At 44.6% G+C, this 27,191-nt stretch overlaps 1 protein-coding gene across 1 annotated transcript in view; it reads right to left on the bottom strand.

The window, feature by feature from the left end:
• DNAAF8 (dynein axonemal assembly factor 8) overlaps window positions 1–27,191 on the bottom strand; it is a 202,596-nt gene that overhangs the window by 128,863 nt on the left and 46,542 nt on the right. Inside the window, exons 10-11 of the mRNA XM_090024739.1 lie at window positions 25,548–25,904; window positions 23,529–23,688 (exon numbers count right to left, since the gene is read on the bottom strand). Coding sequence (XP_089880865.1) covers window positions 23,529–23,688; window positions 25,548–25,904 — 517 coding nt within the window. The remainder of the gene's footprint in view (window positions 1–23,528; window positions 23,689–25,547; window positions 25,905–27,191) is intronic.

The following is a 27,191-nucleotide window of genomic DNA, read 5'->3' as shown; positions in this document are numbered from 1 at the left end:
AAATGCAGGCCAAGATCTCTAAGTATAATTTAGCAGGAGAGACACAACTTCTCTAACGCATTCCCTGATAAAATTATCTCTAGATTCTCTTCTGAGCTGCTAGTAGACAAGCCAGAATGTGCAAGGCAGGAAACTCCACTGAACTTTGAAGTGAAAGAGGTGAAGCAATCCCATCCAGGATAGCTGGTTTTTTAAAAAACAAGCTCAATTCCACTTATAATAAGCAGACTTGGCAACACTAGTGGCAGTGAGGTCAGTGGGGGGGAAGAGAAGGGGAGAGGAAGGGAAGGGAGGCAGATGCTGCCATTCGTGCCACTGCCACAGGGGGAAGGACCAGGCGTCCCTCGCAGCTCTGGGCCCTAGGCATGAGCCTAGTTTGCCTATGTGTTAATCTGGCCCTGCCCAGGTCTCGCCACTTGCCTCACCAGCAGGGATCCTAGTGTTCCCTGTTTAAACATTGCAAATTCTCTGATAAAAACCCCAAATTCTCTCATTAAAATACCCAAAATCTGTGTTCTTCTGTGGTTAAAATTAAACACCACAATATAGAGACAGATAAGTTGGGCGATGTTTTATTGATATATTTACAATTTTAAAGCAGTTTGGAAACCTACCAGTACCTGTATCATCATCATAAAATTAATTCTAAATATCTATGGCATATGCTTTTGGTTTTAGTATCATAGAAAAGTATCTGAGCTGTCCCCGCCCCCTTTGCTCACCAGGATGCGGGGGCAGCTGCAGCTGGACCTATAGCTGCTTTGTGGTGCTCAGCCACACTGATTTGCCAGTGCTCTGCCTCTGTCCATGCCCTTGCCCCTCACTCCCAACCCACAGCCCCATCTGTGTCCCTCACTCCTGACCTACAGCCTCCGCCTGCCCCCTACTCGCTCCTTCCCAGCAGCAGCTCCATCCCAGCACCAGGACATGGGCTGTCAACCTGCAGCTGTCCCACCTGCTACATCATGGCTCTGAGCAATACCAGCCCTTGCTGTTCTGTTCCCTGTGCCTGTGCCCAGGCCCCAGAGATCCCCAAGTTGTGCCTAGGATGCCCTTGACTCGGCCTCAGGGACTGAACTGGGCAAGCCCTTTCCCTTCCAGGCTGGCCCCCCCTGCACAGGCTGCTCTAGGGGGGCAGGGGGGCTCTAAGCCTGGCTCTGGTGGGCTCTCCTACCCAGAGCACTCCCCCATCTCCAACCCCCATCTCTCTCTCTCTCACACACATCCCTGCTGCCACCTCCATCCTTCCCCCCAGCCCATTACATCCCCCAAGTGGTTCCTGGGACCAGGAGCCCCTCCAGGCCGGGGCTGTATGTCCCAGCTCTGATGTGGGCATAGAACATGGATGCAGTGTGGCAATTGCCTCTGCAGCCATGGCTCCCACCAGCAGGACTTGTCCCGTATGCTGGGTGGGCATGCAGAGTGTGAGATTTATAGGGGGGATGTGCGGCTTTTTGGGGGTGGGGAGTGTGTGCAGGGTTTGTGGGGGGCATTTAAAGGGAGTTTGTGTGTGGGTGTAGGGGTGGGTGTGGGGTTTGTGGGGGGTGTGGGGCTTGTGGAGAAGTGTACAGGCGTGTGTAGGGTTTGTGGGCAGATTGCAGGGGGGTTTGCAGGCATGCAGTTTGTGGGTGAGGGGTTTGTATGTTGGGATGTGGGGTTCCTGGGTGGATTGTGGGTGTGTTCATGGGTGTGGGGTTTCTAAGTGGGTAGGGGGGATGGCGTTTGTGGGGGGATTGTGGGGGGGGGTCCACCACACATCCACCCACCGCCCTTCTCCCACAGCATGCAGCAGCAACCAGCAGCAGGCCCTTGGGGATCTCATGGCCCACTGCAGGCAGAGACCCTTGGCAGTGCACGGCAGCATCCGAGACCTGGGAACTCCATGTGTTGCACGGAGCCAGCCCGGTTTGCTGGCACACACCTTCGACCAGGACCAGGCTGACTCTTGCTGTCATCCAGATCTCCCGGCACTGCACACTGGAGCAGTGCACCATCGGGCCAAGCCAAATACTACCTCCACATCCCTGCACATCATTGGGCTGGGCCACCACACCATCAGGCCAGGCTGGCTTCTGCCTCCATGTGCCCTGTGCATCATCTCCATTGTGCACGGGATACATGGAAGCAGGAGCTGGCCCAGCCAGATAGCATGTGGCTCCTGCGTACAATGCAGGGAGTCCTGGGTAATGGCAGGAGCTGGCCTGGTCCTGGTCAAAGGCATGCCCCAGTGGACTGGGTTGGCTTCATGAGCCACATGGAGCCCCCAGGTCTCAGGTGGCACAGCGCTGCCGGGGATCTCTGCCTGCAGCAGGCCACAAGTGCCCTGGGGGCCCATCACTGGCTGCTGCCACTGGGGACGGAATCAGGGGGAAATAATGAACTATCTAAAGAGATTGTATTTACAGCCAGTGGGCAAATAATTTATGAAGGAGCTAGTCTTAACTAAATCATTCTAGACAAAAAATTCTGAAATGAGCTATGTTGAATATTCAAGGGATGCAGATGCACTGTATTTCACACATGGGCTACAAGAAAGTGGTAAGAAGGAACTGAGGGGCAGCTGAGACTGCCTTGTCCCTTATATCTTAAACTCTGGTGGTTGCGGGAGCATGAGCTGCAGTTATAATCCCAGCGGACAATGCTATTCAAAAATAATCTGTACCTAGAGTCCACCTACACAGGCAATTACTCAAAGAAAAATGGCACTTTGTACTGTAGTCTCTAGCTCTCCAGGTTTTACAACAGAACTGTCTACAATTATAGCAGGCTGAGGCTTGGTAGATACATGTTTGTCAGCCAAAATTAATGTTATTTTGTTTCCAAGAATGTGCCACTAATTGGTAAAATGATGATTTTGTTGGTAGTTCATAAAAAACAATAGTTGGCAGTATAGTAAATTTCTTTTCATCAAGTCTATATATTAAACTGGACTACCATTCATGCTGCTCTACTACAGGTAGGTGCTACTGAGATTTTTCAAGGCTGAATGCTACCGTGAGTAGAATGATTCAGGAGACTGGGAAAGGGTTCTGAGACCTTAAGACTTCACTCCAGGTTGGTAGCAGGTGAACGGGATTGCAATATAACTATTGTTTGATACATGCAGTTTATTCATGTTATTATTAAAATCACTCCCCCGTCACAAAGGTCTCTCCCTGTCAAGGGGAAGACCCACTGAAGGAAGACAATGTACAAATACTTGGCCAAACAGAGGCCTTTGATCTCTAAAGCTCCCAGTATAGCATCTTTTCTACCATTACTTTCATATTAAGACTGTATAAAGAAGCAGCAAGATGTTGCATTCTCTTGTGATATATCTTCATCGTTCCATGCAGCCTTAGCAGCAAAGGCTAAATTTGGGTGCGTTCTGCATTTAAAAACTGGAAGAGGAGGAAAGTGACTTCCTAATTTAAAAACAGAAGTGTATTGAAGGCCTTTCCCTTTCCCTTTATTTGGCAGAAGGCATGGAGGTGGATGGGATCTTACTCACACTGGCTGGACGATTCATAGGACAGACATTCATAGCTAAGTCTAAATTTATCCTTCAATGTCTTCCTCACCCCAGTCTGGATCATGGGGATTTAACAGGCAATCCCTGATGATTGGCAAATTACCGACTGCAAAAATCTTCTGCCAAATGACGCATCTGCTGTATACTTGTAAATGTGAACTGATTCTGAGGTACTTCAGCAGTTCTGGCTAAGCCCTTTAATGAAGTCTTATTTCCTTTCTGCTGAAATGGCTCCAACATTGCATATCCACCCCTTACAATTTGCACTACTCATGGTGGGGAAAGAGGCAAGTGTGCAGGAGGCACTGCCATGTGTTTTTTCAAAAGGCCAAAGATTGGATGGTGTTGTGCCTTACACACCTTAGAAATGTAGCTGCAGACACTTAACGACCATGTCCATCTCTCCAACAAAAGACACCTAAGATTCTTCTATGGCTTTTTAAATTCCAGAGTTGGATGAAGACATACTGGAAATGTCAAGAGCTTGTTCTTTTCCATTCTTTAGGGAAAGGAAAAATAATGACAACACCATCTGTTAGTCAATTTGAAATTCCACATTATAATGTAGAATCAACCCTGAAACCATCCAGAGAAGTAGTTATCACTGCAAAATGGAAGTGATGGATAAGAATGAAAAAGTGTCTGAATTTCCAGTATTTAACTGGAAGAAAATACTGTAATTAGGAAGGCAACATTTAATAACAAAAGGGACAGTATGATTGACATTAATGGTCTGAATGGTCTTTCTGTTAATGCATTTTTGTACTAGATTCATATTCTTATAACGGTAGTGATTTTTCTGAATATCAGACACACTAAGGTTACTGATCTGAGAAATATGGCTGTTTCAGGACAGCATTGAAATTTTCTAACCTGAACCACTTATCCAATTGGTGAAATGGATGAAGTATGAACCACCAAAGCAGATCGTTCTATAGCATTGCCAAAATAAGATTATAGAAATGCAAGGATCTGCGTAACAGAAGACTTATTTGCTGCTCCCACGACTTTTCTCCAATTTGGTCCAGACATTACATATTGTGTTATTTAAGCTGAAAGCAGCATTTCCTTGCTGAGAATAGCTTCTTCTCCTTCCTATTATTCGCAGTCTCTAGCTTGAAAGAAATAACCTTTCCTGTTTTGGAAGTATTATCAGATTTGGAATGAGCCCTTCCCTCTGTTGGAGCCTGAGAGGGCTAAGCCTGTCAGTATCTAAGCCAGAGCATAAAAAGAGGAAAAGTATTAGAGAAGAGTTAGTTCATCAACCGGAACGAATGCAGCGTTGGAGTGCAGATGGGAACCTGCTGTTGCACAAGACCCAAGGTCTGGCTGGGGCAAAATTTGATTTACACCATTTTTATTCTCCCCCAGTTCTGGGACCAACCCCTGGTGTCATTCACAGCATCCTCAAAGCTGTGAGAGATTCTGTGCCCAAAACACATTCTAGTGAGGGCAGGGTTTGATGTAGTGATCTGAGCAGAGGATTGAGAACTGGGAACTCATGTCCTAATCCTGGCTCCAAAACAGGTTCTTTCTGTAGGTTAGTTATGCTCTCTACCCAATCTGTAATCTGGAGATAACACTCTTAGTTTAGTTAATTCACAGCAGAATGAATTATTTATTGCCTGTAATATGCTTTACAGATGTGCTAATTTCTTTCACCATTTTCATTTTTTTTTTTTGCCTGATGAAGGACTGTGCATCTGAAAGCTTGCAAAGAACAACTTTTTTGCAACTATTTAGTTGGTCTAATAAAAGATATTGCCTCTACCCAAAGAGTTTGTCTGCCTTACAGATGGAGAGCACAAAGTTATGGAGAAACACTGGCAATACAACTCTATTCCTTTCTTATATAGTCTAGAGAAAAAATTATTTCAGATCCACTTTTAGCTGAATAAAATACCTAGCTCTTCAATACTGCAGCTCTTCCTTAAGAGATCTCACCACATTTTGCAAACAATGGCAGTGATGTTATCCTCATTTTACAGATGTGAAAACTGAGACATGCGGCAATGACTTGACTAGTTTAGCATAGCATGGCTTGTTAATTTATATGTCAGTATGGGCTTGATCCTGCAAGATGCATACCCTCTTTAGAGTTGGTGAGTGCTCATGACTCAAACTGGCTTAACTGAAAGTCAAAGGTGCTCAGCATTTAGTAAGATCTTAGTTCTATCTGCAAGGTCCCATCTAATTTTTGGTTATTACTTCTACTGCCTGTCTTGTCTTGTATTGTCTTACTCAGACCATAAACTTCAAGACAGAGAACACACCTTATTTACAGACTTGAACCTAAGAGATGTTATTGGAAGCCGCTATCACATATTCAGGAGGCAGCTATATACTTTTAAAATAATGACATTTGCAAGATTCTTCTGTCCTGTAACCTCAGATAGGCCACTTGAAATTTCATTTAATAGTCTTGCCATTCAGGATAAGGTTTCTCTTGTGCTCATTGTCTGGATCCCCATTATTTGTATTACAGTAGTGCTCAGAGTTCCTGATTTGAGATATCTCCCCCGCAACCCCTATCACCGTTGTGCTAAGTATTGCACAAAATCCAAATAACAGAAATTAGGGATGGAAGGTCTGGGAAACAGGGTGGGGAGAGGAGGTTTCATAGATTTCATAGACATTAGGGCTGGAAGGGACCTCGGGAGATCATCGAGTCCAGCCCCCTGCAAAGGGCAGGAAGTCAGCTGGGGTCATAGGATCCCAGCAAGATAAGCATCCAATTTACTCTTGAAGGTGTTCAATGTGGGTGCTTGAACCACCTCTGCTGGCAGACTGTTCCAGACCTTGGGGGCTCGGACAGTAAAGAAATTCTTCCTTATGTCCAGCCTGAAACGGTCTTGCAGGAGTTTGTGACCGTTCGACCTCGTCATCCCTTGGGGCGCTCTGGTGAACAGATGTTCCCCCAGATCCTGGTGGTCACCCCTGATAAACTTATAGGTGGCCATCAGATCACCCCTGAGCCTACGCTTTTCCAGGCTAAAGAGTCCCATGCCTCTCAGCCTGTCATCGTAAGATCTGTTTTCCTGGCCTCTGATCATGCGCGTGGCTCTCCTCTGGACTCTCTCAAGCTTCTCCACATCCTTTTTGAATTGTGGAGCCCAAAACTGGACGCAGTACTCCAGCTGCGGCCTCACCAAGGCCAAGTACAAGGGGAGAATGACGTCCTGGGATTTGCTCGAGAAGCATCTATGGATGCAAGCCAGCGTTTTGGTCGCTTTACTAGCCGCAGCATCGCATTGCAGGCTCATGTTCATCTTGTGGTCAATGATGACCCCCAAGTCTCTTTCTTTTGTAGTGCTATCCAATGTAGCACTGCCGAGCCTATAAGGATGCTGCAGGTTTTTCCTCCCAAGGTGGAGAACCTTGCATTTTTCGATGTTAATCACCATCAGGTTCTTGTCCGCCCATTTGCTGAGCTTGTCCAGGTCAGCCTGGATCACCCGCCTATCTTCTGGCATGGATGCTTTGCCCCAGAGTTTGGTGTCATCAGCGAACTTGGCCAGTCCACTCCTGACTCCAGTGTCCACATCATTAATGAAGATGTTGAACAGGATGGGTCCCAGGACAGAGCCTTGAGGGACCCCACTGGTCACAGGGCACCACGATGAGTGACTGCCATCGATTACAACCCTCTGGGTCCGACCACGGAGCCAGTTTCCCAGCCAGCGGATGGTGGTGGACCCAAGGCCACAACTGGCCAGTTTGGCCAAGAGGTGATCGTGGGATACCAGATCAAAGGCTTTTTTGAAGTCAAGATATATGACATCAATCTCTTTTCCCTTGTCCAAGTGATAGGTCACCTGGTCATAGAAGGAAATGAGATTGGTCAAACAAGGCCTACCGGCAACAAACCTATGCTGGCTGTCCCTTAGAATGTTAGCCTGGGCCAGTCCCTCAAGGATGGCCTCCTTAATAAACTTTTCTAAGATCTTCACCAGGATAGAAGTCAGGCTAATGGGCCTGTAGTTAGCCGGATCCACTCTCCTCCCTTTCTTGAAGATCAGCACCACATTGGCCTTCTTCCAGTCTTCGGGCACTACACCAGAGCGCCAGGAGTTTTCAAAGATCCGTGCCAGGGGCTGGGCTATGACGCTCGCCAGCTCCTTGAGTACCCTGGGGTGCAGATTGTCAGGGCCGGCTGACTTGAAGGTATCCAGCTTCTCAAGGTGTTCCTTCACGAGGTCAGCATTTATGGAGGGTAGGGGATCCCCATCACCCGGATCTCCCTGTCCCATAGCAGGCATGGGCGGCCCAGACTGATGAAAGACTGACGCAAAGTACCTATTTAATAGGTTGGCTTTTTCCTGGGTGTCAGTTGTCAGTTGCCCCATCTGGTTTAGCAGGGGTCCAACATTGCCCTTGCTTTTCCTCCGGCTCCCCACATATCTGAAAAAGGACTTTTTGTTGTCCTTAATGCTTGAAGCTAGTTGGAGTTCAGTTGCAGCCTTGGCTTTCCTGGTTTGCTCCCTGCAGGACCGGACCAGTGCAGAATAATCCTCCTTGGAGGTGAATCCCGTTCTCCATCCTTTGTAGGCTTTCCTTTTTAGCTGCAGGAGGTCTGCTAGGTCCCTAGAGAGCCAGGAGGGCTGCTGTGCCTTCTTGCTGCCTTTCCTCCGTGTTGGAATAGATTTAGCTTGTGCATTGAGGATCGCTTCCTTGAGAAGCAACCACGCTTCTTGAACTCCCATCTCCCTGGGGTCATGGTCCCTGAGGGCCTGACTGACAAGCCTCTTGAGCTTGTCAAAGTCAGCTTTTCTGAAGTCAAGGACTTCTGTGTTGCTGACTGACTTGCCAGCTTTACGGCGGATGGTTGTTTGTTTTGGTTGGTTGGTTGTTTTTTGGTTTGCTGGAATAAAATCAGGGAGGAATAAAAGCAAGCAGACACTATGTTGTAATGGCTGTCAAGATGGCTGCCACTTCTCTCTAGCCCCAGCAAAGCAGAAAAGGCGGAGTCCTGGCTTAGCTTTGTTACCGCCTCAATAGCTACTAGGTGAGTACTGTAGTTTGTGCCTGAAGCAGCAATTCAGTTGGCTCAAGGCAAGGGTGCTGCTGCATGAAGTCTGTAGTATCTTGATGAGGCTCGTGTTATGGAAATGGCACTTTTATTATTTACATGAACTTATATAAAGAACTATTTAAAGTAAAGAAGTAACAGCCTTGTTACTGCCCTTGCAAGGGTCTGTGGCCTAGTTTTCTTGCTGTCTCACCACACCAGGAAGATCCCGATACTTCACCAAGACTTGAGATGCCACATTTCCTGGACACTGTGTTTTCAGGAGGACTTATTCTATGGTCAACCAGTTAGCCATGACTCCAGAAAAATCTTGGTCTCTACATTCAGCCTTCCAAAAATGCAGTCCATGTTTTATTAAGGCATGTAGTACATGAGAAAATACAGTATTTAATGGCCTCTGATAGATATCCTACCACCTCCTGAGGTGATCCATTCCAGTGTTTAGATATCTTTACAGTTAAATGATTTTTCCTAATGTCTAGCCTAAACCTCTGTGTCTAATATAAACCCATTACTTATCTTCCTATTTTCTGTGGAAATGGAGAACAATTCTCTTACATCTCAGATGGCTGTTATCATGTCCCACCTCAATTTTCTTAACTCTAAACTAAGCAAACTAATTCTTTTAATCTTTCCCTACAGGCCATGTTTCCTACACCTCTCTTATCATCTTGTCACTTTCCTCTGGACATATCTTTCTCGATTTTGACTTAGAAATCCAGCAAAGGAGTACTCATCAGTACTGCTATTTCATGTTACTTTACAGTTACACAAGAAAGCATGTGCAAAGCCTGGGGAAAAAAACTTAGCAGTTCTGACTCTCAGTTCTGTACCTGAAGGAACAGTTCACACTACTTCTCTAAGAATATGTCCACACTGCAGTAGCAGCATGTCTCAGCTAGGATGGCCTAAGCAAAGTCCACCCACCTGCTCCCATACACACAGTGCCAACCAGAAATATACCACGGAAGACACACTAGAGTAGGGTTGTTCTTAGTAGTCACTCCCAAGCACATTGGAGACCAAGATCCTGAGAGTGGCTGCAGAGGGATACCTCAGAGCCTCTTCACTGGTGTCTTTCCAGGTTTGCATTATCCATGGGGGAGAGGGTGTCCTCAAGACTGGTCTGGCTGAAGCATGCTGGCACTGCAGTGTTACCATGTCCTAAGAGTGGTGCAGAGCCTACAGTCAGGTACACACATACAGGTTCCCTTGCAAAAACAGGGCCGGATTTAGTCTCACTTAGTTGCTCCATTGATCTCAGCTCTGAGCTGAAGACCCCGCCGGCAGGAATGTTGAGGTCTATTCTGATCTCAGTAAAGTGACTTATGGAATAACATATTTCTCAGCATGAACAAAAGTGATAGACTCTGGCCCATAAATAACACAAGCTTAAGGCAGCTACTGCTTCTGCCAACCAGCTTAGGACCTGTCAACGAGTAACTGCTTTATGTAGACATAAGGATACAGATACTGTGTCCTCTCCTGCTCCCTGGCAGATGGGAGATAGAGTTTAGCTACTGAACATTTTACTTTATTCCCTTCTCTTCAGACCTATCTCAGCTATTCTCTTAATATGGATGGAAGAGTATTGAGGGACCTCTACTGGCAGCAAACTCTGCATGGATATAGCGCTGGAAACTATATTCATTTTACGTATATTAACCTTCCCCTTAAGCAAGAGCAACAAATGTTTCCATCTGTCAAGATCAGCCATAAGTATATTCAATAATGGAGTTAAATTCATTTTAATCACCTCCAAGATGCGCCAAAGAATATAAAGGATTAAATATTTCATATCTTCCTGGGGCCATTTCAAATTCCAATTAGAGAACCAGGACAGAAAGCAGCCAGAGCTCTAGAAAGATCTCAGATTTCATCCAATTCATTTCATAGTTGGAAAGAGGTATAGGTAAAGTTGGGAGCACCTGCAAGGGCACACAATAGGATCCTTGCTCCTAACAGTCAAGATTCACTGAGTGATCTTCTTCCCTACACCCACCTCCCACTACTTCCCTTTGGAGAAAAAAAATCACTTTTATACAATGGAGGTCAGTAGAAGAGGTATCCAGAATGGAAAGGAGGGCAGTTACCTCCACAGAACTCTGAGCAAGTACAAAGCAAGTAGCATGGGAGTATGGATGATAAATATCTCTGCATGGATTCAACCTGTTCTTTGGGGAATGGGACTGCTAGGACATGACCCAGAGGTCCTACAATGCAGGTTTGGCATAGTGGCTTCAGTTGGCCCTGGAAAAGGTGTCAGTAACAAGGAGAAACCAGGGCAGGATGTATTATGGGTTCATGACAATTAAAATATTTCCAACTGAACGCATCAACCTTTGCATTCTTTTGCCTATACTTCTCTTTCATACTGCATTTCTAATTGCATTAGTAGCTGTGAGTCTAGGACTAGCGTAAGGTGGAACTGTGGCTAGTTCTGATTATATATGCACATAATCTGCAGAGGAGAGTTCCAAAAGCTACTTGCCAGGAGGTCAACAGCCAAGGCTTCCTTCTATAGAACTCTCCGGGACAGTTCAGAATTTGGAGTCAGATTGTATACAGCAAAGGGAATATGGTGGCAGAGTAATTAAGGCATCCATGGTTCCAGAGGGCATGAGTTTAAAGCCTCTCTTTGGAAATCGATTCAGCTGTAAACAAGCACCTAGTTACTCAGGTAACTGAAGATGACTAAATGTGATACTAGATACATCATTTCCTCATATGCTGTTGCGTATAGAAACTGGTGTGACTGGTATGTTAGCCCAATGAGATATTTGGGTCAGGGAGGCGCCAAAGGCAAAGCCAGTGTTAACTAATACATGTCCTCCAAATCTGAGTGTGTGGTGTCTCTGCTTAACTTTCCTACATTCTCTCTCTCCATCTGCCACATTCTGTCACTTTGCCTTCTCTCACCCTCTCGCTGTCCTATCCTTTGCCATTCTTTATCCCTTCTACATGGATGCTAGTTTTAGGCAGATATTGACTCTTCTCCCATTATTCTTACCTATTTCATCTCCCTTGCCATCTTCCCCGCCCCCCTCCAGCATCCCATGGGGCTCTATGGGATGAAAAATGGAGTCTCCCACAAGGGCTAGGTCAAACAAAGGCCAGTGGGAAGACCACTGTCCTCCTAGGTCTCCCAAATAGCAATTTGTTCTTCTCATAAGCCTCAGCGGCACAGCAGGGAACAGACCTCAGTTTTGCTCCCTGCTGACTGGCAAAGGCAAGAGAGAACTTTCAAATGAACTCTAGAAAGCGTTCTATCAACAGAGCTTTCCACACTCCCAGCATTGAATGGACACAATGCTGTCACTCCAGAACAAAAGTGATCTTCAACTGACAGTTAGAGAACCGGGGATGGAAATAGAAAACTTTTGCTCATGCTTCCCTTGTCAAGTGCCTGGTTAGTACTAATCCATTCTCCTTCCTCCTCTCTTCTGGTGGCTGTTTCCCTCCTCTCTCCTCCTCCTAGGTTGTTAATCGTCCCCTTTCTTTTCCCTTTTTTCCTCACTAGGAAGCCTGAGGTGTAACTAAGAGGATGAAACTAAGAAAAAGGACCTAACTTAAAGCCCAAATAATCAATAAGCCTCTTAATGGTGAGAATATGCAGACTCCCGAGAGAGGGGTGGGCATCGTGTACTTAAATGACTTAAAATAAATGAAGCATTAAAGAGTATCTTGTGAATCATCAGAACCATCAGATCCATTCAGAAGTCAGTACTTGTAGCTGGATTTTTTTTGAGATGAGACACTTAAAGATAATCTAAGAATTGTGCAGGTGCTAGTGTCCATGACTGCTCTATAGATTCCCTGGAATCTGCTCCGAGTTCCTGGAAATCCATGAAAGCATCTATTTTTGTATTGTGCTGTCATTTTAACTTTCAGACTAAGCCAAAAGTAGCCAAAGCAGGAGGACCTATCCATCTTTTCTGTTAACAATCTTTCCAGGGCTCGAACTGCTGGGAAATAAAAGCACATTTAAGCACCTAACATAAGGAGTAGGATCTGGCCCTTACTCTGTCTGTACTTTGGCTGCCCATTTATGAAATGGGAATACAGTACATCCTCACCTTATCTAGGTGCAGAGAGGATAAATACACTAAAGATTTTGCAGTGTGCAGTTACCATGGTAATGTAAGCCATAAATGTATCTAAGATAAGAGAAACCTATGCTAGCATTGGGGAATGGACTAGGTGGCTTTGTGGGGGGTTTCCACTTGTAACTTCAGCAATGTTCATATCTGCATCAAGACAAATAAGAAATTCCCAGTCTCCTTAGGGTCTGATCCAATTTCCACTGATCAGTGGGACACTTTTTCCTTGGCTTTGGTGGATGACAGGTCAGGCCCTAAGAGATAAAGTGTCAGGCTGTTTGTTAGAGGAATTAGGACGATAAAATTGTACTAGCTCACACCTGAAAGGTTTTCTATTGAGTATACAGGTAGAATCTGAATTGTACTTTCTATATGGCAAAGCTGAACTGCCAGAGGGCTGAGAGGAATTCTGAATCTATGGTAGACTGTGTACATGTGGGTGTAGATCACTGCCACAGTACTGCTTATCCAGCATCCCAAAATGTGCTGACAATTTAAGACACATGCTGTACTTGACACTGCTCAAAGAACTTAGAATCTATATGGACCATAGACAAAAGGAAAGAAATTAAATAGTGTGGCCATGTCCGAGTTGATCAACAAATGACTTCCCTTTGGGGCTCTCCTGCCATGCCTTGTGTGATGTAAAGATAATATAGTTATTTCCCCAACAAGAAATGTCATTAACCACCCTGTGGCAGGGCACTGGTGGTGCCTATCGTTTTAAGGGCTAAGCCAAACAGCGAGCAGGTGCTTGATTATGGTGGCCATTTTAGAATTCTGGCTGCCTATATAAACAGAGCAGTTCCCTGTTGGCAGGCCAGGCAGAAACATTGCTTGGCTGGAAGGCTGTATCCCACATTCTAGAGGTAAGGGCAGGAGCTTAAGGGGATGGTTTGGAGGCTCCTGGTCCTGGGCATGACCTAAAACTGAACCCTGCTAGTGATGGGTGGCTTGGTGGGGCTCCTGGTGGTGCAGGAGTCCCCAGGAAATCCCAGGCCAGTTACCACCCTGGTGAAAGGCGGGTCGGGGCACCTTAATAACCCCAGCTCCCACAACTGGGTGGGTTACCCCATAGTGGGGCCAAGAAGGCTGACCCATGCTAGAGCGTGGGCTAGAGGCTCAGAAGCCTGACTTGAAACACCCTCGACTGGTCAATGCTGGGGCCAGGACCAGAAGGCTCAAAAGGGCCAGGGGTCCACTGCAAGGGATGCCCAGAGCTAAAGGCCTGGGGTTCTGACTGGGCTGGGAGGCCAGGCCATGGCTCGTGTGGCCAAAGTTTTCAGGGGGCCATGCCCAAGAGGGGGGGAAAGTTCAGTGAGCTAGGTAGCCCAGAATGAGGGTGGAGTAGGCCGCCTAATTGGAGGGATCCAGTTGGGGTCCAGACTGGAGGAGTCTGGGGCCCAGTGTGGGACTTGTGACGTTAAGAACTGTCACGCCATCTGTGAGGGTTGGGCTGTGGTGTAGGGGAGGAATGGAACCGCAGATAGTGCCCTCTGACATCAGGGCAAGAATGGGTAGCCTCCTGCCTAATTAACTCTATAATTATATATCATCAAGGCATGGCAGGTGAGGAGGTGGACAGTTGCCCATAGAAACAGGTGGGTGGACCGGCATGAGATCTGGCCCCAAGCGTGCCCCCTGTTATATACTCGACTAAGAAAATAAAAGTGAATTGGTTTTATTTAGTGCTCCCTGTGTAATCTGGCAAATCACCAGCTTGCAACTAAACCAATCCTTCACCTCCCCTGCCCTACCCTGTGGCAAGTCAGCTAAGAGGGCGTGGTCTTACTCTGTTTCCTCCTTTTTTTCTTCCAGGCATCCACTTCCCTCTCTCTGAGGTAGATCCTGGGTCTGAAGACAACAAAGGTAAGCGTCCCGTGTCTCTCCCCTCTTGATATCCAGTCCCACTGCATTTTACTGTCACCCCGTCAGTACATCCTTGGGTTTCAGGTCCTCCTTTGGCTTCAAGGAGCTCCTTTCTCTTCTCTCAGTCTCCAATCCTCTCATCTCCTGTAGTGCTCCCTGGGGCACTGAATGGCCACCCACTGCATTCTTGTATTGCCACTGAACAATGCTTAAGTGCCGATCCCCTCCTGATGCACAAGTCTTCCCAGCTGTATCTAACAAGTAATTACCTTTGCCCTGTCCATGACCCAGCTCCTGTCCTCCTCCCTGCCCCCCACATCTTTTCAGAAACAGGGCATCCCTTGTCCTGTTACAAATAGATTTTTGTTTTACTTTTTTCCCTCTCAATTCTATGATATATTTTTACACTGCTCTAATTTTAATCCATTCATTACACTGAAACACTATACTACATGTGCTAACACACACATAGATGCATATAGTTAGTGATCAATTTACTTTTTCATTTTGGAGGCAGTACAGATGAGCAATGACCTGGTGCACAAGAGATCTAGGTTCTACCCAAGCTGTGCCACTGTGTGATGTGCTGAGTGACCTCAGGAAAGTCACTTCATCTGCCTGTGCCTTTTTCCCCATCTGTGTTGTCTCTTTATATTGAATGCTTTTTGAGATAGGAACAGCCTGCATATCTGTGCAGTGCCTGCAAGCAAGAGGCACTTATCTTGGTTGGGTCTAAAAATACTAATATTTTTTATTGTAACCCTTTCCCATTTACCAAAGCACTAGTTCAGAGCCACTGAAAGTCTTGAATAGACTATGGTAGCTCCACAGTAATCAATATGTATATATGAGAAGCTCTCCAAGATGGACTTTGCTTTTTCCTTCTGTGTTTCTGCAGTGCCAGTGCTGTAGAGAACTGCAGGTTTATGGCTGGGTGCTTAGGTGCTACAATGTTATAAATATTAATAACTGTCATGACTCCACTGATTCAAAAACAAACAAACAAACAAACAAACCAACAACTTGGTTCTGCCTGCCACACCATTGAAAATACAGCAAAACAAACATAAAATACATATTGAGGTAGGTGAACACCACTTCTGCAGCATTACTGCCAAATCTGTCCAATGTCACACTAAGGGAATATTATGGGAGGCCATTTATGGGTACAGGACAAAACATTTATTAAAAGTCAATTGAATAATGAGATTTTGAAGGTCCTGCCTTGTTCTAATCCGTGCACCAGTGGCTTCCTAATCTTCACACTCCCATAGCTCCTATTACTGTAAGAACCTGAAGACCAGAAAAAACTCTGTATGTGTAAAGCTGTCTTTGCAGCTGGCTGCCCTTACAACAAAAATATTAAGGCTCAGATTCTCTGCTTTGCCATTTATGACTCCCCATTTTTCAGGGTAGATCTGACAGCCTGAGCCTTGGCTTCAGTTGGAGCAGCTCAAGAGCTTCTATAACTTACTGACTGTGGGCCATAAACCGGCTGAGCATAACCACAGTTCTTGCAATGTCACATCCCTGGCCCCTGTGCCAGAGTTAAGCAGGGCAATGGAAAAGGAGATAGATACTTTGGCTCTACACCAGTAAACAGGTCAGTTAGGACGGAACTTTTCAACTGGCCATATCCAGCTTGTTTCTAGCCATTTTGTGCTGCCTAGGCACCACAAGGAAGAATCTAACCCTAATGTTTTCCCCATGCTAGATTTAGTTTCATTTCTCTAATTGCCTTTAGTTTTAAACTTTTCTTGAGTTGAGGCAGTAACTTCATTAAATCAGAATGATTTTCATCTTTCACAAATTCATTAAATATTTCATTAAGAAAAAAAGCCAGTACTTGGGGGCCATCTGCTGACTGTTTAACATATCACTGCTACATATAACATCAGTACAACCAGATTAAAGAAACCTGATGAGAATCAGAGAAGATAGAAACCAAAATCTTCCCTGATGCTGGTCTAAACATATCCCTAACAAGCACATCCAGACATTTTAACACCTTAAATTTAAGAATGTTAAAATAACATGCATGTCAAAATCTGTACTCACTTGTATTGCATTTGCACTGGTGTGAGTTCAATAGAGGCATTTTGCATCATTGGGGTTAGTGAAAACAGAATTGGAATACAAGGCTCTAAATTTAAAGGAAAATCAACTCTCTCGCTCTCTTTTTTTTTAAATTTCTCCCACTACATAGCAGCAGCCAACTATAATTAACTATAGCTATTGTTTTATTTATGTTAGGTTATCTTGTGCAGGTGGTAGAATTTTATATATAATCAGTTTCAATGAATAATGTTTTCTTTCCTTTAGTCCCAGACCTAAGCACTTCTTCACTTGTGATTAGGTTTGGTGCTGCTCTGTCTATAGCAGAGTGAATTTGATCTTGCTTCCTTTGTTTAGTCAGGTAGCATCTGCTTTGAAACAAATGAAGGCAGGTGAATAGATTTGATTCTTATATTTTTATTAGACCAACTACATGGTTGGGACAGACAAAGGCAAGCTTTCAGGTATCAGAGCACCTTTCCTCAGGCTTCTTTACTCTCATGGAGTTAAATAATTCATCTGCAAAAATCTTTGGGGGGGAATCTGTCTCCTAAGGTCTCTGTTTATGTGCATCTTTCACCCAGCAATAGAGGAGAGATTAAAAGAATAGGGTAATATCATTTACACACCTTTACTGTATTTATTCAAATATAAGATGATCCCTAATAATTACATTTTATATATAGAACATTTATCTATGTTATAATTTTCCAGGTATAGAATGTACTTTTTAGAGGTTTGAATTTGTCCCCCTCCCACTGTTACAACAAGGAAAATAAATCTGGGGATGTCAGGCAGCCCATTCCCCTTCTCCTTACTGTCAGACCCAACTCATCCTGAACATACAGAAGCAAGAAGCAAATTAGAAAGCAATGACTTTGATATTAATCATAGCTGTAGTAACTTGCATATAGTACCCACAGACTTCAGTTCATCCAGAATCAATGCATGTTACCTTTTTTTGAAACTGCTGAAAGTTTTAGCACAGGTACTCCTGTAAACTCACTTTTAAAAAACACTTTGGCAAGTAGTCATATATAGTACAAACTTATTTTTCAGTTAATGTATTTTGTGTTCCAGGTCAAATCAGCCAAATTAGTTCCAAAAACCACACTGACTGAGCAGGCAGAACTCCATCATTCAAATGCCATGTATAGCACTGCAACCGATGAGTATCCTCTGTCCCAGGCTCTCACCCTGGGACTTTAGATACAACAAAATCCACTGGCTGGCATCCTACATAGGTTTTGGGATTCAGATGCCCCCACTTGATCTTAGCCCACAAGATGCCAAGCAGGAACCATGCTTGATCTGAGCCAAAATATAGTACAAACTATGCAAGTTATTACTCCAAAGCCAAAAGGCTCATGATTACAGTTCATTAGGCTGCACTCCACCAGAGTCAGCAAAACTTCAGGCCATGGTGACTTCACAGCTCAGCACTACTCAGGTATGTGTGTGTACTACAGATACCCTCCCCACTACAAAGGATCCAAGCACTAATTAGCTCCCCTCTCATAACTGGAATTGGGTGTTCTTGTCAAGTCCTGGGATCATCCAAAATTTATATGCAGATGAAGCGCAGGGCAATCTGGTCTGGCTTCACCTCATGGAGAGTGGGGCCACACTAATCATACGCAGTGAGGCTGGCACCCCTGGAGAGGGACATGCCCTGACAGAGAGGGGGTGATAGAGGGATTCTGAGTGAACTGTTTGTTTTGGACTTGGTTTGGTGATATTTACCAGATATTTAAGGCTGGTGAAGAAATGGGAATCATTAGAAATGGGAAAGAAAGGCACAGCTCAGCTGTGGGAGTGAAGAGAAAGCCAAAAAGTATGCAGTGTAATGGCTCTCTCAGACTTAAAAAGGAAAAGGAATCAGCACTGAGAGGAACTGTGCACAATGAGCACTACTATATATCTGATTCAGATTGACTGTGCTAATCTATTTTTGTGGTAGGTTCCCATCAGCATGTTTGCCTATCGGGTGTCAGATCATGCTCTCATTGAAGTCCAAGCAAGCTGTGCTACCAAACTGCAAGGGAAGCAGTATCATGCTCTAAGAGGAAGTGAATCAGAAATTGGTATAAATGCTGGACCAGTAAGATGTGCTCATCTGACACTAGACTGTGGAAGATAAAAGACGACAGATCCCCTTCCTTATCTGACATCTTCCTTTGAGCTGCTTTACTTGTTACCAAAAGCTCTTCTTCACCTCAGCATGCAAGTTATGTACGTTTTACTCCCCTACATAAAACAAGGCTGTGCAAGTTACATGATTACCACTTATAGCTCACCTTACGATACTGTCTGCACCACCAGTTAGCCTTTCAAGGGAGCTCTACTTGCTTTTACCAGATCTGGATATGGCCAGAGGGAATCACCATAACATTTTCAAAAGTGCCTCAATGACCTAGCAGTGTATTTAAAAAAAATAATCAACTTGGACTCTAGGCCCCTACTTGCCCAGGGGAGTCTGAATCTGCATCTCTCGAACTTTGTAGCACAGTGCTCAGACAGCTGTGCTGGCCATAAAGCACTACTGAATCCCTTTCAGGCACTCCTTCTGAAGCTGACCCATTGCCCCTTGTATTTAACAGCCACTGGAAGAAATGGATGGAACCAGTAGAATGTGAAAGTTTCTACCCCTTTGGAAAGTGAGTCTCCAGGCTAGACCCCAGGATGCCTTCCCTTTCAGGGAAGCAGCTATTTCACCGAGTGACACCCTTTCTGGTTTGTTCTCTGCCTCCTGGCCCCCCACACCTTGGCTGCCCAGGGTGGTCTCTTCAAAAGGAGTGTTTGAAAAGGGATATCTGGGTAATGCCCGATCTGTGGTATGCTGTGCTGGGAAATCAGAGAGATACATAATCAAACTTCCTCCAGATGAAAGCAGCCCTAGGCAAGTACTTCAACCACCCAGGCTATTGGGACAAAACACCCAAGACTTCCCTTGATCCTCTTCCACCCTACCCAGATCATGTTTTTTTAGCTATCTACTTTTTTGACACTTAGAGGCAAAGTACATGTCAACAACTGGTGTGTGCACATACATGGCTAATGCATAGCCTACTATGCATTCTTAGTCTATGCGCACATTTGTACAGGTGCACATGCTGCAGTGGCAGGCACTTCAAAAAAACACCCGGTGCTGTAGCACATGCAGTTGTATAAGTGGCAAAATGCATGCCAGCGCTGAGAAAATGGTGGCAGCACACTTTTGAACTAAAACACGTCAGAGGTGCTTTCGTTCAAAAGCGCACCACCACCATTTTCTGTGTGCTGACTCACATTTCACCAACTGCACATAATGCAGTGCAATGCACATCAACTTGCAATTAACTGAGTCGGCTCTGACACACAGGATCTCTCTCCAGTGTGTCCCTGCACAAAAATGTATGTGTATAAATGCCTGCATGCCCATTTACATGTCCACATCACAAGGCTAAGAGCATCATTATCTGCATGTCAATGGCATTTTCAGCAGTTACATGGGTAAAAAGCTCCCATTTAGACACACAAAGGGAAATAGAATTCCACCATAAGTGCTTAAATCCTATTGATTTCAATGGGAGTAAGACATCTAGATAAATCTGAAAACCCCAGTAGGCATTATCTGCATCTTTAGTGAGTGCTTCAGTGTCTCTAAAAATCTGACCCTTGTTCCCTTAAATCAGTTAAGTGATTTTGATAATTTTATCCCCAAACCTAATTATTTTTTACATCAGTGCCATCCCACTGAGAGTAGAAACTGAAAACAGCATTTGACTGAACTAGGTTAAGCTAAAGAGACAGTTACAATGTAAGGTCTACATTTCACTGCTTTTAGGAGCTTAAAAGAGACCTTAAAGTAATTGTTTCATATTCTTTAAAAAAAATGTATAATACTTTCTAAGCACCTCTGCTCACCATTGCAGGGCATCCCAGCTTATGCACTGTAATTATTATTCAATTAAATTATTGATGTATAAGAGAGTGGTCAGAGTTGTGTGTTCCAAAATCTGAACATCTATCACTGCCAAAACAAAAGAAGTAGGTAACAAATTTGAAAGTGTGCTACATTGTCAGAAGCTCTGGTTTGTTCTCTGAATATATATGTATTAGAGATTTTAATTTCTAATCTCTGAAAGACACAGCTGCCAAATTATAGCTTTTTTAGTTTCAGATGTCAAAGCATTCTAGTTTTTCTGCTGCTTTCTGTGCAGCAAATAAAAAAGAAAGAAAAAAGAAAAACCTGTTCTAATTTGAAGCCCAGCAATGCTGCTGACTGGCAGGGTGAATTTTAAGTAACCCTTAAAAGGAACATGTTATATCATGGAAGATGCTGACACATTTTCTTTCTCCTTTTAAATTTTAATAATAGATTTTTTTATTAATAAGAATTAGAAATAAGTAGAATTGCCTGGAGATTGGGTCCAGTTTGGGCTGTTCTAATACTGGTATTACCTAGAGTGCATCAAGAATATAGGGCTGGCCTATATCACAGTCAGTGCTACAACTGCCCAGCTTCCAAATATCAGCCTTGTCTGGTCCTTGGTGCTCTCAGCCTTTGGCTCATCTTGCTCCGTTTTGGTCCTCGGCCCTCTCAGGTTGAGCCTGTCCCTCTCTAACCCATTGGGGCACAGTCCCTGGGCCTCTTGGCTTAAGACCGTCCCCATCTCATCCTTGGGGTACAGGCTCTGCCCCCCTCACCTTTGGCCTGCCCCAGAAAGGGCTCAGAATCTGAAGTGCCTCCCAGGCACCCCTGCATGGCTTCCTATCCTTCCCTCCAGCCACTACCTGGTTCTCTGGTTAAACTGCAAGAAATAATGCAAGCCAAATGCCTTAAATAAAACACTCCAAGCTCTACCAGGTCATCATACCAGTTGCCTCCTCTGAACCCTGGGGTACCTGATCTGGCCCACACCCCTTGCCTGCCTGAGCTGGCAGGAAATCTCCTCTGCAAGAGTCCTAGGCTGCAATGCCCCTCTGCTTCAGGAACCTAGGTTTATATCCCCTGAGCCCTTCCCTTGACAGGCTGTCGGTGTGTCCTCCCATCTTGATGAACAGCTAATTGGGTCTAGGTTGCAGTTGCACCCTTGCTGTCTTCCCTTCCTAAGCTAACCCCTGTTTAGCTGCCTGGGACCCTTTCTGCCGCAGTCTCCCTCTTAAAGTAACAGGAGCCCCTGGCTCCCTGTTATACTGTCCTAGTTAGCTTAAAACTAGTTAGCCTGAGGACTAGTTGGCTACCTAGCTAGTAACTAGTACCAAACTCAGTGCAGGGTGTAAAACCTGCCTGAGAAACTGAGTTAATAGTTGGGCATTACTCCTAAATTCCATACTGCTGTAGCTAGACTAGAAGCAATGCCAAAACTAGATACTTTAAAGCTAGCCAAGGGATGTTTACACTACATTGTAGGCACAGTGGCTGCAGTAGGCATACCCTTTAAAATTAGAACTGTGAGACTTCTGAAATAAGCATTGGGATACAAAGCCCTTATTCACTATATTGGCTTGCTTCAAACTAAGATTAGTAGTACAACCTGACAATATTTGGTGCATTATAAAAAAAATGAAATGGTGGGATATAATCTTCTTCTTAATGAACACCACCAAGTAGAGCTCCTGCTGACAACTCCAAATAGGCCAAGAACTGAATGAGTATGCAGACACAGCTGGACAACACATGAAAAACCTTTACAGAAAGTCTCTCTAAAAGAAGGATTAAGTCCACTGGTGGAATACTCTGTACAGCATTACACCTGCTGGAGTTATCCACCAGATAGAGAGAAAACATCAAATTGAAGCTTTGTCAAGCCAGCATTTTTCAGAGGCCAGTCCACTGTCTGCAAAATGAGTATTTAAGATGTAGCAAGGTAGCAAAGGCAAGATTTGCTCAAAAACAATTCTGAATGACCCATCCCCTCCTCAACAGCCTGAGTCTAGGCCACATAACTGTAGCATAGAAAGTATGTTTATTATTAAAGCTTAACTAAAGACATAGCTTATCAATGTATCCTTGCGCAAATTTAAAGGGGAAATCCTTCTCCCCATTCCTTCCTGCACTAAAATCAGTGCAGCAGGAAATTGGGGCTGTATGTGCAGATCACCTGGATAAGAAAATGATCCCAGTCTCTGAACTTATTTTAAGTTTTATAAAGTAAGAATGATTCTGTGATCCTTTAAGAGCAACACTGGCAAAGAAAGGAAATAATTAAAGCCATTACTCTCCTGTCACACCTGCTGCTTACCCAGGTATGAGAGTGGTTCTGAGAAAACCAGTGATGCAAGGGGCACAAAGCCAAACAGAGGGTAGCATTTTGTTTTTTTACTTAGTTTTAAACTATAAAAATAAGACATTTCTTTTTTTCTAAGTTTGAGAACAGTAGGTGAAATTCTGGCCCCAGTGCTATCAATGGAAAAATCCCCCTCACTTTAACAGGGGCAAGAATTGACCCTAAATCTGCACACACTAGACATGTTTGGTCAAGGAGAGTCTCTCTAGTACATGCAGATGATGTTAATCACATGGGATGGACTGATGTATGGGGACAGCTCTCAAGACTACTCATAATGCTGATCACAGATTGATATATATGAGAAGCTAGCTAACAGACACGCTAATATAGATTATGATAAAGAACATTCTCACCGTGAGAGTAGTTAAACATTGGAACAGATTACTTAAAGACTTTGGAATCTTTGAAAATGTTTAAAAGCAGATTAGAAAAACACAAGTTTAGAATGGCTTAGACAGGAAGGATCCTGCCTTGCGCAAGGCTTGGCATACATGTAGATAGATAACCTCCTGAAGTCACTTCTACCCCTACTTTTCTACAATTCTAATGACACAACCTTGGAGCAGTATAGTGAGGACTGTTGGCTTCTGGGACCATGGCTAGATTCACGCCTGAATTTTCCAAAGGAAGTCAGCAGGGTAAGAAAGGAAGATACTCTGAAAAAGATGTTTCTGTGCTGAGCTACTAACCATGTGAAACAAAAGAGGTGTTTTCTCTGCCATGGGCTGCTTTCCAGTAACTGAGTGCTGAGGCTGCAATCTCTCCAACTGCTCCTGTAGTTTCTGCCTCCTATGTTTCTCTTTCATCTGCTTTTCTTTTTGGGACAGCTCTCTCTGGCTTTCTTCTGCCCTGCAAAATATAGGTAAATACAGATACTTCTAGCTTTGTTCCAACTCAGGGATCTCAGCAGTCTGTTTATTTGCCTGTAATGGATCCATCTTCCATATGCACTAGGCTCCTTCTGAGGGGTTCCCTGTTAGTTCCCAAAATGAACCACGTAGAAGAAGAACAACAACAACAATTGTCAACTGGTCTAATAGCTTTAGTGGTGTCTGAAGAGGACCCACATGAAAATAAGCTGAGCAAATGATGTCAGCACAATGTGAGTGTGAGGGAACAGCAGCAGGCTCAGACCCCAACCAACTACAATACCAGCAATCTGCCTGGAGGTTGAAACATGCTGGTAAAATGGTGGCTATTGGCAAACCCTTGTTCCTGATGTTTCCCCCCTTATTGTCCACATCAAAATTTCCTGAGGGATCCTAAAACCCCTTTTTTCCTCTCTCCCACTTCCTCTTCATCACAATGTTGGGCTTCCTTTGAGCCAAGACTTCACTGTGCTTTACCCTGCTGTACTCTATGGGGGGGCTCTCCCAAGCTTTGAGAGCTATCACAACGATTACAATATCCACTACAAAAACTGAAGTTCACGAAGATCACTTCAATCTCTCCCTACTGGCCATGATTGTTGTTATCAACATCAAACAAATCAAACTTCCTCTGTATGCAACCTTTGGCCTTTTAAGCTTGGAACCTGTTAGGCTGAAAGTCACTTTGTTGGTAATGGTGGCACTTTAACACTGGAAATGAGGCACAAGCAGGCCCTAGACCAGTGGTGCCTGACCCTTTTAGTCCATGAACTGGATGAGCATTGTCAGGTCTGTCTGTGGGCCAGATCTGGTCCATGAGCCTGAGCTGGCACATAGTACGGCCCTGCTGGAGCCTGATCCAGCCATGGAGCACAGGACAGTTGGGGCTCAATGCAGTTGTGTGGGAAGGTCCCATGGGAGTAAGATCCAGCCACATAGGAATGGCATGCCCAGGGCCCAATCTGGCCTAGCACACAGCTGCATCAGGCCTTGGTTGAGCCATTCCTGAGTGGCTGAACTGGGTCCTAGCCCCCACAGCTGCATCACACCTGACTCAGAGGAGTTCCACATATGCAGGGTGCTGCACTCTCAGACAGCAGCTGGTGCTTCTGTGCTCCTTTTGCCTTTCAGTGCTACCTCCAGCTTTTTTTCCTGTCATGGAACTTAATGCTCCAGTGCCTCCATGTTTTTAGGGAAGGCAAAATGTTTTAATAGATTTTTATGGACAGGCATTTTTAGGGTGTTTTTATACAGAATGTCTATAAGTTCATGGACAGTTAGCAACCCCAAACTTAATGGGGCCCTTGCGTGAAGGTTTGCCCCCACGGCATATAGCAGTCCCATGTCAAAGCGGGAGTCATGCAGAATGTACTACAGTCAATGAATTTCGAGGTCTAGCACAAGGAACCTATTTTTTTGTTTTGTTTTTATTGATGACTTCTGTTTTTCTGGGCTCCCAAACCATTTAATTTATCTCAAGTCCTTCTGGGCATGCAAAAATAAAAATAATAATAATACCAAGCTCTTTTATTACACTTTTTTTTTTTTGCTCAGTCTCACAGCATTCTGTAAAGGTTAATATCATTATCCTCACTTTACAGGGAAGTAACTTGCCCAAACACAGCAGGTTCTCAGACCAGAGCCCTATCTACTGGGTTACACTGTGTCTTGAACTTACCAAGTAATGGCCAGACTAGACTTCCTCTCTCAATAACTGAGCCACAGGGATCCTTGGGTCTCAGGGGAAAAAAATGGGAGGATAAGTAATGTTCTTTATGTCTGGCTGCTTAACTAAACTGCAATTAAAATCACCACTATTTTTTTTCTATTGTATGATACCTTGTTGCTTTATTGAGAGGGAGCTCTGGAGCATTTTCTGAATGTGAAGCTTCCTCTGTCTCTTTCTGGATTTCTCTTGAATGGTCAGTCCCATGGTTCACATGGCCTGGAAAAAGAAGATTTCCTTTCTCTGGTTCAGATCTCACTGGCACCCTGGAAATCACCTTGTCTGCTTCCCATCTCACTTTTAGACATTGCCTTCTCTTGATTTTCAGGGTGTTTTTTCCTTCTAGACTCTTAAACTTCTGCCTTACTCCATCTCTTTTGACCTGCTTTGAAGCTTTAGCAAGAGGCTGAGATGCTTCTTTACGGTAATGACGAAGCTGTTGTAATAGCCGACTTTTCCCAGTGCAACCCCTGCAACAAAATTATAGAACTTTAAGCAAGACAACATTACAGACAAGAATGGCATGCCCTCAGGAACCTGACTTACTGCTGAGTAAATTTTCTACTAAGAAAAAGTGGAATAAGTTATTCTGTAGTAATTCTGCTGTGTCTACACCTTAAGTCTCACTAAAAGTCAACAAGACTTCAGAGTTTATCGTCCTCAAAAATACAACATAGGCTTCTAAATCATATAATCACTGCAAAATATATCTTAGTTCTACTTACAACCCTACGTACTGGTTTCATGTATTTGACTGGAGTTGCATTCACTCTTCCGGGAACTCAGGGGAAACACAGTTTCTATCTCAGGAACACTGAATAAATTAAGTGCTGATATAGAAATCACAGCATCTACCATTCCCAGAAGGACCCCTTTTCCAATCCAGCACCCAAGTTCTAGGTCGGTAAATCAAGCACAGGGAGGGGGAAAAAAAAAAAAAAATCCCCCAATAACTCCTCTAGGAGGAATCTGGGGGAGGCAGGGGTAAGGAAGAGTCAGGTTGATGAAACTATTAAATGTTCGACATCATACTCCTCAGATTGCTCTGATTCATGATGCCACAATATAATGTCATAGTCCTGTACGATCAGGTCACAAAATCATTGGACGCAGGTGTTGCAGTAGATTTAGTCTTTCTGGACTTCAGGAAGGCCTTTGACACTGTCTCCCACCCCATTCTCATTAAAAAGCTAGGTGACTATAGCATTGGTGCCTACACAATCAGATGGGTTTCAAATTAGCTGAGGGACCGCAGGCAGAGAGTGGTGGTAGACGGGTCATATTCGATCTGGAGGGATGTGGGCAGTGGGGCCCCCCAGGGCTCGGTCCTTTGGACCCCCACTGTTTAATCTCTTTATTAGTGACTTGGACAAGGGGGTAAAAAGCACATTCACTGACGACACCAAGATCTGGGGTGAGGTGGGCATGCTAGAAGGGAAAGACAGGATAGATGGACCTGGACAGGTTACAGGAGTGAGCGAATGAGAATAGGATGGGATTCAATACTGACAAGTGCAGGGTACTGCGCTTGGGCAGTAAGGACCAGAAGCATGCCTATAGGCTGGGGAACTGCCTTCTCAAAAGCACAGTGGCAGAAAGAGATCTTGGAGTCATTATCGATTCCAAAATGAACATGGGCCGCCAATGTGAGGACGCGATCAGTAAGGCCAACCACACCTTGTCATGCATCCACAGATGCATCACAAGCAGGGCCAAGGAGGTGATTCTTTCTCTACGTGACGCTGGTCAGGCCACAG

The sequence above is a fragment of the Crocodylus siamensis genome, chromosome 12, assembly GCF_052110815.1.
Source record: "Crocodylus siamensis isolate JL-2025a chromosome 12, ASM5211081v1, whole genome shotgun sequence".
NCBI classification, from domain to species: Eukaryota; Metazoa; Chordata; order Crocodylia; family Crocodylidae; genus Crocodylus; species Crocodylus siamensis.
Note: the sequence above shows the minus strand (reverse complement) of the source record. Positions and strands in the feature narration are given on the sequence as shown.